The sequence below is a fragment of the Cucurbita pepo genome, chromosome LG01 (assembly GCF_002806865.2).
Source record: "Cucurbita pepo subsp. pepo cultivar mu-cu-16 chromosome LG01, ASM280686v2, whole genome shotgun sequence".
Taxonomy (NCBI): Eukaryota; Viridiplantae; Streptophyta; class Magnoliopsida; order Cucurbitales; family Cucurbitaceae; genus Cucurbita; species Cucurbita pepo.
This window is the reverse complement of record NC_036638.1, coordinates 19596453-19611922: the sequence shown is the minus strand read 5'-3', so window position 1 is coordinate 19611922 and position 15470 is coordinate 19596453. Positions and strand designations below refer to the sequence as shown.

The window sequence follows — 15470 nt, the reverse complement described above, 5'->3', positions numbered from 1 at the left end:
AAGTAATATATATATATATATATATATATATATATATATATATATATATATAAAAATCAGAGTAAAGTAATTAATTAAGCATAATTTTGGATATAATTTTGGATATAATGATGAAAATTTTAATTCCACCCAAAATAATATACATTAAGACGAAGAATTTCAACCCAAAAAAGAAAAAAAGAAAAAAAAGAAAAAAAAGAAAAAAAACATTGCCACCCCAACACCATCAAACCCACCTTGTCCCATCAAATTTTCTTCACATGCTTCTTGCCATCATCTCTTGAAATCTTCTAGCGGATTCCTGTTTCTCCANCAACACCATCAAACCCACCTTGTCCCATCAAATTTTCTTCACATGCTTCTAGCCATCATCTCTTGAAATCTTCTAGCGGATTCCTGTTTCTCCAGCCTAAATTTCTCATGGCAGCTTGCTATGAACATCTCCGCCAATTTGTCGATCTCATTCATCTCCGTTGCCATCGTCGTCGTCACCCCCGCCGCCGTCTCGCTCTCTAATTTCCTCTCCTCCAACCATTGCAAATACCCGGACAGCTGCGAGCTGTCCGCAGTGGCAGCGTCGTAGTAAAAATGACCTTCCCACACGGGGTCAGGCACAGGCATCACATGGGAAGAACACCAATTATAATGAAGTCTAAACGACCCGAAAAAGATCTTGTTCTTGTTTCTATTCGTGTAGTGATAATTTTTCTTCAAAACCCGAACCACCGTCGACTTAGCTCGGGAAATCGCCCGAGCCAACCGACACAAATGAGAGAAGATGATAGTGTGAAGGAAAGATTTGAATTTGACAAGAAATAAGGTAGAAGAATTAGAGGATTTGAGGGAGAAAACTTGGAGAGAAGGAAGGATGTTTGGTGAAGATGGAGCAGCCATCTTGATTTGAGATGTGGGTGTGTGTTTTTAATTGAAGTGTTGTTGTTATATAGAAAGTTGATTACGAAAATACCCCTGAGCTTTTTGAGTAATTAAAGTGAATGCCATGCACTTTGTGGATGGGAATGGATTATGATGCTAAGCTTTTGCTGCCTTTTTGGATTTAGAATTTCGTTAAGTGATTCTTAAAATACTCAAAAAACAAAACACTTATCCCCAAGTTTTCTCCTTTTCTCTATGCTTTAAACGCGGTTGCATGTTTTGAAATCGTGGTATTTCTGTAAATATGCTCAACTACACTGCCTTTTTGGTAATTTACACCCTTCATTTTTAATTGGTCTTTTAACATTTTAAATTAATTTCTAATTAATTAAAATTAAAATATGGTTGCTAATTATATATAAATTATAAAAATCATGGACTTGTGACAATATCTATTAATATATAAATTATAAAAATATGGTGAATTTATTGTATAGTTATATTAAGAAGGAAAAAAGGCATAATAATACAAAAACCATAGCTTTCTCGCCTTTAATATATTCCTTGCTATAAGAATCATTTGTCACAGTCAAAGAAAGAGCCCTATTGTTATTTATTTATTTATTATTTTTTTTTTTGAATTTACTTTNTTTGGTAGTACAGACAGCTCTTCCAAGGCTCATTGTATTGACCTACTCAAACCTAATTTTCCACACTAACTTTACTGACTACTTGCCCCTTTCGGTTTCGCTATCGTACTTCACAATATTCACGATCAACAAAAAAAAATTAAAATTAAATTTTTTTATTTATTATAATAATTAATTTTAAAAAGTACCATTATTATTTTAAAATCTGATAAATAAATTATTAATATAAACATAGCTCAACTGATAAAGTATGATAAAGCATGGGTAGCCATTTTGGGTAAAGTGGGAGCGCAATGATTGAAAGGTTTATAAGTCATTTGAGCAATGATTTGGAGATGGACTCTCATTGCTTGCGTTTATCACCAACCAACCCATGCAATCCTTGTGGGCTTCTATTTATACTTTTTCTTCTTTATTTATTATTCTTATTAGTTTACATTAAAGTTGTTGGGAAATAAACACGTCAGACTATACTTTTTTTTTCTTTTTTTTTTTTTTAAATTTAATTAATTGTATGAGTTAGATTATTTCAACCAAAATTATCGTTCACAATAAAACGTGACACAATTTCACACTATAAAACCTACAAAATAATAATAATAATAATAATAATAAAATAGATAAATTTTTTTTTAATAACATATCAATTTTCACTTAGATTTAATTTAGGCTAATTCACTCATAAGTTTCAATAAAAATCTATAATTTTATTTTACATGTAATTATAGATTTAATAAATAAATAAAATACTTTTTTTAATAATATTTCATGACTTAAATTGAACCCTTGAAGGTGTAATTGGATGAAATTAAAAAAATTTAGAATGAAAATGATAAATTATATGTATAAATTAAATATTTCATAAAAAAAAGTATTATGACACGATGTGTAACTAAACTATCATTTGAAAATAAATTCAATCATATTATCTTATTAAATAAAATAATTGTAGATTTTTTTTTTAAAAAAGTGTATTTTTTAAATAATTACTGTTTTATTTTTAAAATTAAATATTTTATTAATTGGATTTGGGTTAGTTTGTGTGTGTCCATTTCAATTGAAGGAGAGTAAAGCAAATGACCTAACCTTAAACCACCGGTGGGAAGTATTTTATGTTCCGTCTCGGTGTTTTGCCCGATATTTGCGGCGGCGCTCCGACGAGAGAAGAAGAGGTATGGCGGATATACCATAGAAATTCTCCCGCTGTGCCGAGTTTTTGCATTTCTAATTGCGCTCTTCCCTGCGATTTCCTTTCATCCAACACCAATGCATCGAATTCCCGCTTCGAATCTCACCAAACTCTCGAAGCCCTTCTTCTTCCTCGCTTCAATTCCCAAATCAAATTTCTCTTCGGCTTCATCCTCAACTTTTTTACAATCAATTCCTCGGTCCGAAACTAAATTAATCGTCAACCCTCTTTACCATTTTCTCCCACAAAACCAAAACCCCTTCAACATCGTCGAACTCGTCTCCTCACACCTCAAAACCAGCAACACGCAGTTATCTCTTCTTCAATCCGACATTAAGGAGCTTCTTCCCCACTTGGGTCATCGTGAAATCTCCAAGATTATATTGAGGTGCCAATCTAATTTCGTCTCTGTTCTTGCTTTTTTCAATTGGGTTAAATTTGATTTGGGGATTACACTTAATTCCCAAAACTATTGTCTTATTATCCATATATTGGCATGGTCCCGACAATTTTCCATGGCGATGAAATTCTTGTCTGAACTGATTGAGTTGTCTAAGGATAATGCCTCAGGTAGTGAGGATGTTTTTCATAATCTGGTATTGTGCACTGAGCACTGTAATTGGAATCCTGTTATCTTTGAAATGCTTATGAAGGCGTATGTGAAAGTTCATATGATTCAGGAAAGTTATGAGAGCTTTAAGAAGATGGTGAAGATGGGTTTTGTTCCAAGTGTGATTGCTTGTAATTGTATTCTAAATGGACTGGCGAAGATGAAGTGTGATGCTCAATGTTGGGAGCTCTATGAAGAAATGGGAAGGATTGGAGTTCATTCAAATGCATATACTTTTAATATTTTGACTTATGTTTTGTGTAGAGCTGGGGATGTAAATAAGGTTAATGAGTTCTTAGAAAAGATGGAAGAAGAGGGATTCGATCCCGACGTCGTGACATACAATACTTTGATCGATAGCTATTGTCGAAGAGGAAGATTAGATGATGCATTCTATTTATATAGGATAATGTTTAGAAGGGGTGTGATGCCTGATCTTGTTTCATATACTTCCTTGATGAATGGTCTTTGTAAGTTAGGAAGGGTAAGAGAGGCCCATCAGCTATTTCATCGAATGATCGATCGAGAATTGGATCCTGATGTCGTATTGTATAATACGCTAATTAATGCATATTGCAAGGATGGAAGGCTGCAAGAGGCAAGATCATTGCTACACGATATGACTCGAATTGGCATTTGCCCTGATAGTTTCACTTGTAGGATTATGGTGGAAGGATATGGAAGAGGAGGTAGCTTGATCTCAGCTTTGAATTTGGTTGTAGAACTTCGGAAACTTGGAACGATTGTTACTTACGACATATATGATTATCTCATCGTCTCATTGTGTCTGGAAGATCGTCCATTTGCAGCTAAGAGTGTTCTTGAAAGAGTCATTAAAGATGGTTTCCAACCTAATGCTTGTATCTACAACAAGCTGATTGAATGTTTCTGTAGAGTTCATAATGTTTCTGAGGCACTGCTTTTGAAATCTGAAATGATAAAGAGAAATTTTAAACTTAGCATTGATTCATACAAGCCTCTTATATCCTGTTTGTGTGGAGTCAATAGAAGTGTAGATGGTGAAGGTTTAATGGTAGAAATGGTTGAATCTGGAGTGCTTCCGGATCATCAAATATGCAGAGTATTGATAAATGGATACTGCAAAGAAGGGAATGTTTATAAAGCAGAATCATTATTGGTATCATTTGCTAAAGATTTTGAGTTCTTTGACACTGAAAGTTTCAATGCCTTGGTTAAATTTCATCGCGATTTTGGTAATGAAACGGAGTTGATGCAGCTGCAAGATCGAATGCTGAAAGTCGGTTTCGTTCCGAATAGCTTAACGTGCCGATACGTTATCCATGGATTATGGAAATCTGCAAGGCTCGACAAGCGGAGAGTTCAGGCTCCTCTCTGCCAAAGAGGGTGACATATGGATATGTGATTTGGTAAGTTGAAGCAGTGGTCGGCACTGGAATTGTAGCAGCGACACAACAGGAGGGTCGACGTCCAAGTGACCATGAGAATGCCAGAGAGCTCACAAGTAGAATCACAGCAGTCGCGGGCACACCAGGGAGGGTCAACGTCCAAGTGACCATTTGAATGCCAGAGACCTCAGAAGCAGAATCACTGCAGTCGCCGGCACACCAAGAGGGGCAACGTCCAAGTGGCCATTTGAATGGTGATATGAACCAAGGCATCTCAATCATAGAATATGAGCTTGAAGGAAGTTGTGAAGAATGTTGTTTAAATTACCACAAGATATAGCCAAAGATCTCAAGTGCAATTAATTTCGCACTAATTTATTTAACAAGGGTTTCAAGATGCTTCAAATGCAGCTTTTATTTTAAGGCTTATTTACATAGTGGCTAATTATGGTCCCAAAGTATCCTTGAAAGTTACAACCTTAGAATGCTCCTGAGGCTATATAAAGTTATGTATGTTGTTTTTGTCTGGAAATTTAGAATATGTAGTAAAATGAGCATTTGTGCTCTCATTCTAGCCAATGATTTAATTTCTTTACAAATCTATGTCATTTAAGTTGTTGTATGGAGAATCATTTAAACTTGACATAATCAATCTCCAGCCGATTCTTCCGTTAGATTGATTGATTCTTTGTTATTGGTAGGCCATTCAAGAATTACAAGACTGGGCCGCTTAGTGTCTGGGCCCAATAAAAATTGTAATGGGCCAAAAGTGTGTGGGCCCAAGAAAGATTGTAATGGGCCAAAGAATGTGAAGAGGAGGGTGAGTTTAAAAGGTGGGCGAGGGAGGGCGGGGGGCCGCTTAGTGTCTGGGCCCAATAAAAATTGTAATGGGCCAAAAGTGTGTGGGCCCAAGAAAGATTGTAATGGGCCAAAGAATGTGAAGAGGAGGGTGAGTTTAAAAGGTGGGCGAGGGAGGGCGGGGGGCGTCATGCAGCGGCGTGGGTCGGCACGGCAGAGGGGACTTTTTGGACGGTGGGCGTGGGAGCCCCACACCCACTTGCTACAATCACCAATCCTTATATATATAATTAGGGTTTAGATTATGCCCCTTACACGACTCCCCTTTTCCATCCATTTCCCAAAAAAGACAACACATTCTTTCCTTTCACCTCGGATCTTGTCTCGTCTCGTTTTAACTTTTTAGATTTAGTCCTTGTTTCATGTCGTGCTGGTATTGAGTAGATTACGGTTCTTGTCCCTATTCATTCACGAGTTCCATTATTATCGTTTGCTTTTCATAAACGCTCCAAAACTACTCTATACTGTTAAAAGATCGTTCTTTAATACTTTTAATAAGAAAAACACACTTTTTATTAAACGTTTTCGTGAACTTAGCTAAAAAAAACATAAGGAATCTTAAGATTATTTATTTATTTGAAAGTAGAGGAAATATACATTATAACACTAACGACACGCAAAGAAAGTCGTAGAAAAAAGACGCACCGAAAGCACTTAAAAAAAAAAACTAAATAAAAGAAGGCAACAATTGGATTTAATATTATATGAACAAAACACATTACCATCAAAAAGGTTGTGCAAATTTAGGGGGACAAATTTCTTGTGTTCACACTAACTACCGATCCAAATCCCTATGAATATATTTAGGTTATAAGTTAGATGAGGTAAATGCTGATTTTCAGTCATTTAAACCCCCCAAAATATTGGATAAAATTAACCCTTTTAATCTCTATGGTTACTTTTTTTTAAATTAGCTCTAAAAATGCTTAGCATAATTGTTATATGAAACCATACCAAATTTAGACATTTAGAAAGTATATAGACAAAAATATAACTGTAACAGCCCAAAAACACGCATAGCACTAGTCTTTAGGCTTTTCTTTTCGGATTTTCCCTCCTCCTTTGAGGTCCAGCGTCCTTGTACAACGCTTGGTGTCCACCCCTGTCGGAGTTCAGCCTTCTCTCTTGTACACCATTGGGTATTCTTCCCTTCCTCCCGCGCTTTCCCACAAGGTTTTAAAAGGTATGTGTTAAGGAGACGTTTTTACATTCTTATAAAGAATACTCCGTTTCCCTCTCCAACCAATAAGATCTCCAAAAGTACTAATTTTTCACCCCTCGTATACTATATAGTATATAGTGTATATATATATAAACAAGCTAATTTAATTAGAAAAAAGTAATACACCAAAAACACCAACTTTATGATAGATGAAGAGGGGAAAAAAAAAAGTAGCCAAAAAAGCTTAGAAGAACATGGGATGAACAGATTGGAGAGCTCTCAAAGAAGAGAAGGTTCAATTTTCTTCCTCTTTATCACGGCAATATGGATCATGACGATCATTACTATTCAAGGGGGAAATAAAACACACACCCGACTGCGCTGCTGCCCTCCGTCCATACGGGCGAGCGCCCCCGCTAGCATATCGTACCAAATCAGCATTCGTAGCGTCAAGCTCCTTCTGGAGGCGAATGACTTGTCGCTGAAGGATAGAGATGGCTCCGACGCAGCCATAGACGGGGTCTTTCATACGAGCCTCGGCCTCGTAGGCAAGAGAATTAACGGCGTCCTCGCGCTGATGGGGGTGGACTTCATGGAGGAGCTTGCTCACATTGCTGGCTCCAAAGATCTTGTGAACATTGGCAAATTTGGTGGGCTCTTCGGGTGGAAAGTAGGGCGCAAATATGCAATCCGCTAAGCATTTTCTTCGGAGGAACTTGCATGCTGCACATGGTGAATTGGAGTAGCTGGATGAAGAAGCCATTTTTTGCCTTGTACATAAAATAATATAAATATTTATCAAATGGGGTTTTAAATATTAAATATTTGGACCCAATTGGGGTTTTAATTATATTATTGAATTAGGGTTTACCTTTGTTTGTTGATTGTTGAAGAAGGGAGAAGGGGTTAGGGATAGTGAAACCCTAAAACAAGGAGAGGAGAGGAGAAGAGAGAGGGGGGGGCCTCCAAAAACCTAAGCCAAAAGGTATGGAAGATGAGAGAAAAAAGAGGGACAAACAGAATTTTCAATATTGCAAACCCAAAACAGACAACCAAAAGGTGACAACCACACCCTCCCTTTCAAATAATGTCCAAAACACTGTTCCAATAACCCCACATTCTTATTATTATTTTAATTCAACCATTTTTTTTTAATTATAATTAGCGTTTTATTTACTATGTTATTGGAGACAACATGTTTTGCTCTTACGTCATTCTACGTTGCCCTTTAAGACGCTTGTTTTAGTACAATGAATGTGGGTGTACAGTGATTTTAATTTTTGATTGTTAGAGAGTACGTATCATTAGTTACCATTCCTATATGCCTAATTTAATTAGTTACGTCATTCGGGTTTCTTCTCATTCTTCTTTGGCACCCACGATCGCTTAAGTTATATATTTGAGTATAATTTAATGAGTGAAAAATGTATATTTTTATTCGAAAAAGATAATTTGGGGTTAAAATTGTAGCTCATAAGTTAAACAAATTAGTTTAAAGTGCCAATGACATTAATTTTTTTATATATATATAAATTTCCATGTCATCCAAATATTTATGGTATTTTAGTAAATTTGCATTTTTTTTTTCATGTAAATGAGATTAGGAGGCCCAAAATATTAGTCGACCCGGCCCATTTATTTTCCATTATTGGGCCCTCCGTGAATTAGCCCACGTACAGTTTGCGATTTGCGACTTGTATTGAGAAAATCAATAAATTAGAATGAATCACCAACCTAATATTTCTCCATTATTATTATTATTATTATTATTTATATAATAACTCCTCAAATTATTATTTAAATATTTTAATTAAATAGCATTAAAATGGATTTAATTTCTATTTTTATTGAATTTATTTAAAAATATTTATTTGATAATGGATAATAATTATATGCAAAAATTATTTAAAAATAAATTTTAAATAAAATAGAAGCACTAAAAGATACTGTATCTAAAACAAATCACGTGGAGATATGGGTGAATAATAAGGACTGGTCAATGGTACTATTGTAATACAAAATATTTGCGGCGAGGTCCTCCTCCATTTTCCAGTTTGCAGTCAGGCCCTTACTGTTTGGTGGGCCCACCATTATAACAACCATTAGATGTTAGATATTTATTTTAATCTGGTGACGTGGGAAACAAGTTTTCCTCCACGTGGGTTACATCAGTGATGATGTCATATCACGTCAGATTTGAGGATGGGGGCTTTCACATGGTCCTCTTCTGTCCTAGCATAGCCAACCCAACCGCCCATGTGGACCCCACACTTTTTACAACAACAAAAAAAATAAAAAATAAATAAAATTAAAGTCGAGTAGAAAACTAATGGGATATTTCATCTAGAAGCATTTTTGTTATTTTTCTAAAAAATAAATAATTAAACACAATTATTATTTTTTAAATACCACATCTAACCCTCTCTAGGCCTACCAAATAGTTAATCCTTGTAATTATTTATTAAACTTCACAGTATATCTAATTTATAGATCTTGATATAATTGTTCACGTCAGAAGTATAGTGTATTAGACGAACACAACTCTCCACAATGGTATAATATTGTCTACTTTAAGCATAAAGTCTCATCGTTTTGCTTTGGGTTTCTCCAAAAGACCTCATACAAAGGGAGAGAGTATTCCTTGATTATGAACCCGTGACCATTCCTAAATTAGCCGATGTGAAACTTTAATCATCCAACACAGTGTATTTATATAATTTTAGAAAAATAAGTTACCAAATTTAATTATTTATTCCAATTTTTTTAATAAAAAAATTTTGTTGCAAATAGAGAGATTATTATTATTATTATTTAATTTTTCCTAAACGCAGGACGAATCATGGGCCAGTCAAAATTATAGCCCATTAAGAGAGAAACTGGGCCCAGGCCCATTTTACGATGGGCTGTATTTGGAAGAAAATCCGGGTTTTTATCCGACTGGTAAAAGCCCTGACAAGCAGAGAGTTCCCACTCCCTGAGACCAGAAAAACGACAAGGGGTAAAACCGTAAAACAATACCTCCAAAAATATTTAGGCGGGAGAAAGAGCCGTTGGATACGAAAGCCCCCAATTTTTGGCGGCAAAACCTCGCGTCTCAGCAGACCTGCCCGTAAGAAAAACGCGGGCAGCCTCCTTTCCAAAAAATAAAGAATTAATTGATAAAAAAAATAATTTAAAAAACCCCTCTGTTTGTCCTGCCGCCTTCGCTTTCTTATTTATTTTTCCACAAAATCCTCTTTTCTCCTCCATTTTTATTTCAAACTCCCACTTTCAGTCCTTTTTCCCACCTCCTTTCCTCTGTTTCTTCTTCTTGTTCTCCAATTCCTCTGTTTTTTTTTTTTAAATCTTTTCATCGATTTCCCTTTTGATTTCCCCTTTTGTGGGTTTTATGTTTGTATTTCAAATGGGGTTTTCAAAGAAGTCCCAAATCGACGGCGGATTTGAAGCAGAGACCAAAAAATGGGTAATCGCTGGCTTGCCGGCGAGGTCGTCGTTGAAGCAGATAAACACAAAACCGAAGGTGAAAGACGGCGATGACGACGGCGAGAGGTCGTGTTCGACGACGCCGACAGCGAAAGAAGCAAGAATACCGGAGAAACTGAGCTGTCCGCCGGCGCCGAGAAAGCGGAGATCTCGAAAATTAAGCTCGAATCAAAATCACGTGAGGGAGTTCTTCCAACCGTCGGATTTAGAATCCGTCTTCAAACTCCTAGTTTAGAAGTAGCTGAGAATTTAGGGGTTTCAAACTCTCACTATGTTTTTTTTTTTTTTTTTTTTTTTTTTTTTNGTTGTTGGTAGTTCTTAGGAGTAAGGTGATGATGATGTACAAAGTATATATAATATTTGTTATCTAAATGAGTATTCTAGTTTATCTGTATGTTCAAAATTCGGTGAATTCTTGAATATTTTCCCGGGAAACAAACAGACCCAGATGAGAAAATTTGGAGGAATATGAATGAATGAATGTGCATGGATGGGAAAATGTTTTTGTTTTTGTTGTTGTTCTTGTTGTTGTTTGGAGGGCTTTGACGTGACCCACCTCATTTGGAGGCCTATGGTTTGTAGCGCTTTGATTTATAAAAAGACAGGCGCATATTGGGTGAGAATAGATTAGAATCCAATGTGGGGTTGGAGGCTTTCTTTCCATCACTTCAAAATTCTTTCACATATTTTTCAATAAACCTATGCTTCCCAAAATCGATATAAGTTTCGCCCGCATTCAAATGGATAACTTTCAATTATGATTCGTATCATCATAACTTGTCAATGTATGTATAGTTTGAATGGAGAAAAGTAAGATGTTACGCAGTAAATAGTATGATTTAGTGATATTTGACATGTAATTCTTCTTATAACGTTGAAATTTAGTACTTTCGTTCTCTAAATGTGAGATCCCATGTCAACGGACTTGTTTTAAAAACCATGAGACTGTGAGATCCCACGTCGGTGGGAGAGAATGGAGTATTCTTTATAAAGGTGTTGAAACGTGAAGCTGATTACGGTACGTAACAAGCCAAAACGACAATACCCGAGTTGGTCCGAGAAGAATGATAATTCATAAAGTTTGGTCAGAAAGTGGAATGATAAGCTTTGAAGTTTGGAAGGATTGGATAAGCATAAGTTTTTGACTGTGATGAGTGGGTTGGATTCCTTTGGATCAGAAAGAGGAACCTCAACTTTATTATTATTATTATTATTATTATTATTATTATTTTGTATTTATTTATATTTATCTTGAAATTTGCATGTGCTTCCTAATAGGAAACAAATTCAAACTTGCTCTATTCTTTATGGGTTTAATATTTTTTAAACCCCATTTAGTTTTATCTAAACTACATTAATTAAACTTAAACTTAGGATACAATAATTATGTAACCAAATATAATATCTATTTATATACCAACCATAATAATATATTTAAAATGTACTTAAACTAAACAGATTTCCAAATATTTCCTTTAATAATCATTTAATTTTTACTTTAATATGCTATTATTATTTTTTTTTTTTTTTTAAATTCATTTAATAAAAATTTAAAAAAATTGTTTTGCGGCCCTGATTCAGTACGATCACTGTCGGCTATCGATTGCGGCTTAAGATAGGTTTACGTTGGCCCACTCCAATTATATATGTAATTTTTTTTTTATTTTATTTATAATAAATAAAATACCATATGGATAATGAAGTTTATAAACTTTATATTATTTATTAACGACTAAGCACAATTTGCCTAATTTATTATGTTTTCTTAATAGAATTAATAATAAATTAAAGGGAAACATTTTTCATAATAATATGTTTTCTTTTAATTATTCGTGTTGGTTTGATGCATCATGTCGTTAAATTAGCCAATTAATTAGATTTTTATGAGCATGCAAATCATGTGTTACGTGGTTAGTTTGACTATGTAATCGGTATACATGTGGTTAGTTTAGGTAATGAACATCATGTAAGTGATACAGAGTTGGGAGTCAACCTAAAAGAAAATCAATATTAGAGGTGATCAACTCGGACTTTCCAACCTAAACTATAAAAATTGGGTTAGATTATTATTATTATTATTATTTTTTGTTTGGTTTGGTTGAATTTTGTAAATACGGGCAAATTCTGGGAAGATCGTGGGTTGACATCTTTTTAATTAGATCAACTCGACCAATTAAAAAATAAGGTTAAAACCCACTCAAACCCTATCATACTTTTAAATTATTACGAAAATTAAGAACCCAATAAAACTTAGGTTGGATTAAATTATAAACTCTATTCAAATTATTCGAGTCACGAACTCAACGATGATGAGAGAGAACACGAGACAATGGTTGTGAGGAACATTGTTGTTAACTAGGTTGTTGCCTTTTTCTGACACGACATAATTTTGAAAGATTTTGGTCAATACATTTGTTTGAATGCTTACTAATTTGGTGTGGTGATATCAAATTTTGACTGTCTGTGTTGTTATTACTAAATGCATGTCTGATAGAGCCATTCCTGCAACGGCATCGTAACTTAGAGAAGTATTTTCTATTTTGAGGGAGTGGCAAAGGGTGTGATTTGTAATTACCCATGCATTCATCTTTGCATGTTTTTCATGTCACGCTCCGCCTCTTGTCTAAGAATTAAACATCGACACCTAATGATTCTACGAGTGATGAAAACTATTACCACAAATCAACACAAATGGTAACATCCTAACTTCATCGCGAGTAGATATTGCCCACTTTGACACAAATGAACACAGATCGTAACATCTCAAGCCTACCATTAGTAGATATTGTCTGCTTTGACACAAACCAACACATACTGTGACATCTCAAGCCCACCGCTAATAGATATTGTTCGTTTTGGCCCGTTATAATAAATTTTTCGGCGAACACTTTCAATATAAGCTTTTAAATTGGACTAAAGAAAGACTTGCAAATTTTGTGATGGAGACGCCACGAAGGCTGTATTATATCTCATTTCAAATTTCAACCCCTTCGCATGGGGTTGGATTATATTCCATTTAGACATACCTCACTAACTTTTCCACTTTTTTTTCTCTCTCTACTTTTTAGAGAGAGAATACAAACATACGAGTAAAATGAGGTCTAGTGAAGAGGGTTGGATAAGATTGAGTTGATGTCGGGTAAATTTATATATTATAGGTTATGATTTTGCCTACCATACACGATGAGATAAGTATTACAATTTCTAAGCTTAAAAGTGAATGATGAACGTGTAAATTCAATTTTTTTAGTTTATTATAATTATGAGACGAACAGAGTGGAAAAGGAGCGAGCTAAATCGAGAGAGTAAGTGCTCTTCTTACGTGTAAAGTTGAACAAATGAAAGCTGACTTTACATATGACGAATCTTTCGAAAGAACGAAACAACTAAACCCTAAACCAAATCCCACCAAATATTCGATTTAGTTCTTAAAATTTTACTAAAAACGGATTACAAATCGAAGAAGAATATATAAAGTTAAATTCTAGAGTTAGAACACTTATGAAGACATTTGAATAATCTTAGCTCAATATTTTAGTTTCTGGTAAGAAAAAGGTAAAACATCTAAAATAGAATTAGAATTCAAAAGTTCGTGAATAAATATACAATATAGTAAGCTAAATACTACACATAAGTACGGTTCGACTAGCTCAACTGTATACCTTCAATTAAAATTTTAGAGCTTTGAATTATTCCATTCTCGTTAAATTAATAAACAATAAAATTACTATTCTTAATTCTATTGAGAATTGTTGGGAGTGAGTCCCCGCTAATTTAGAGAATGATCATGTGTTTATAAGTAGAGGAATACATCTCCATTGATACAAGGCTTCGTGGGGAAGCTCAAAGCAAAGTCATGAGAGCTTATGTTCAAAGTGGACAATATCATACCATTGTAGAGAGTCGTGATTCCTAACATGGTATCAGAACAATGACAATAGAATCCTCAAATATCGAACAAAGATTGTGAGCCTCAAAAGTGTAGTAAAAGAGAGGCTTTTAGAAAGCACAAAGCAAAACCATTAGAGCTTATGTTCAAAGTGGACAATATAAACGGTAATAATATAAAATATTGATTTTTTTTTTTTCTTGAGAGGTATAAAATTATTAATTTAAATAAAAAGGAATATATAAATGAAAAAATAGGTAAGAATAAATATAATAGAGAGGAGGGAGGTGAATTATAAGTGAGTATATAATTTATGAAAAAGAGATATTATTGTAAGGAAGTTGGGATTTGGGTGTGAATTAATTGTCACTAATTTAATATCCATTTTTTTTTTTTTTAAATTTAAAAAAGGAATCCAATGTAAGAGAGAGAAAGTGTTTGGTTTGGTAGACATACACACATGGGCATTTAAGGGAATCCAAAGACAAATAAGAAAAATATTCTTTTTTTTCTTTTTAAATAAATAAAAATAATTTAAAATCTTAAGAAACAGACACATCCTTCAATCATCGGTTTTGACCTACCCTTTGACGCTGCCCAAGCTGCCCGGAGAATTTGGCGGGAAAGGAAAATTTTCCTTTTTTTTTTTTATAAATTATTTATTCGAAACTATGTTTTTTGTTGAAACCCTATGGTTTTGGCGCCAAAAGGAAATGTTTAGCCCGCGAAAACCGGGGGCTGCGGCGGTTATTAACCACTCGTTTTTTCGACTTAACACGTGCGTCTCCGTCATCTCCCACGTGTGTCTCTCTAATGGGGTTCCACTTTTTAGTTTTTATTTTGGAAATAATCTTTTCGTTTTTAAAAAATAAATAAGAAAAGAAGTTAAGAAAGGAAAAATAAAAAATAAAAAATAATAAATCAATTTATCTAATTGGTAAATAAAACCAATTATTCTCCGTCTCTTATTTTATAATTTTATTTTCTATCATTTAACCTTAATATTATAAATAACAAATTAAAAGTCAACGGAGACTTATTTTTTGATTGTTTAACAAAAGAATATTTATTATTCCTTTAGTCATTTCTAAGTTAGTGTTCATATTTTAAATTAGTTCCTTTTTTTAATTTTACCTATTTTATTTGGGATATTCTTTTAATATATTAATTAATAACTTATTTTTAAAATGTTAGAGCTCTAAGTAAATGTCCAATCATCTAACCTCAACCTTAAAATAAGGAAATAAATAGGTGAATTACCCTCAACCTTAAAATAAGGAAATAAATAGGTTTTCTTAATTAACGCTAGTTACAAGCTCATACAAATACGGGAAATGATGAGTTATATCATTAAAAGTATTTGTATGAGGATCCGAGTTAAAATAG

General features: G+C 34.0%; 3 protein-coding genes across 4 annotated transcripts; 1 reads left to right on the top strand and 2 right to left on the bottom strand.

Moving 5' to 3' along the window:
- Window positions 1-66: 66 nt before the first annotated feature.
- LOC111806908 lies at window positions 67-930 on the bottom strand. 2 transcript variants are annotated; one of them, XM_023692431.1, is made up of 2 exons: window positions 320-930; window positions 67-224 (listed from the first exon to the last, which is right to left on the bottom strand). In XM_023692431.1, exon 1 carries the CDS (start codon window positions 892-894, stop codon window positions 352-354), a length of 543 nt encoding a protein of 180 aa, XP_023548199.1. In that variant the 5' UTR covers window positions 895-930; the 3' UTR covers window positions 67-224; window positions 320-351. The 2 variants fall into 2 exon arrangements, with proteins under 2 accessions (XP_023548199.1, XP_023548209.1); XM_023692441.1 differs by having other exon boundaries at window positions 67-287; window positions 383-930.
- A 1653-nt stretch (window positions 931-2583) lies between these two features.
- LOC111796882 (pentatricopeptide repeat-containing protein At5g40400) lies at window positions 2584-5261 on the top strand. Its single transcript, XM_023680065.1, has one exon. The coding sequence runs from the start codon at window positions 2793-2795 to the stop codon at window positions 4692-4694; it is 1902 nt and encodes a 633-aa protein (XP_023535833.1). The 5' UTR covers window positions 2584-2792; the 3' UTR covers window positions 4695-5261.
- Window positions 5262-6856: 1595 nt separating this feature from the next.
- On the bottom strand, window positions 6857-7752 carry LOC111809122 (LOB domain-containing protein 25-like). Its single transcript, XM_023695479.1, has 2 exons — window positions 7584-7752; window positions 6857-7482 (listed from the first exon to the last, which is right to left on the bottom strand). The coding sequence occupies exon 2, from the start codon at window positions 7473-7475 to the stop codon at window positions 7008-7010; it is 468 nt and encodes a 155-aa protein (XP_023551247.1). The 5' UTR covers window positions 7476-7482; window positions 7584-7752; the 3' UTR covers window positions 6857-7007.
- Window positions 7753-15470: the final 7718 nt, after the last annotated feature.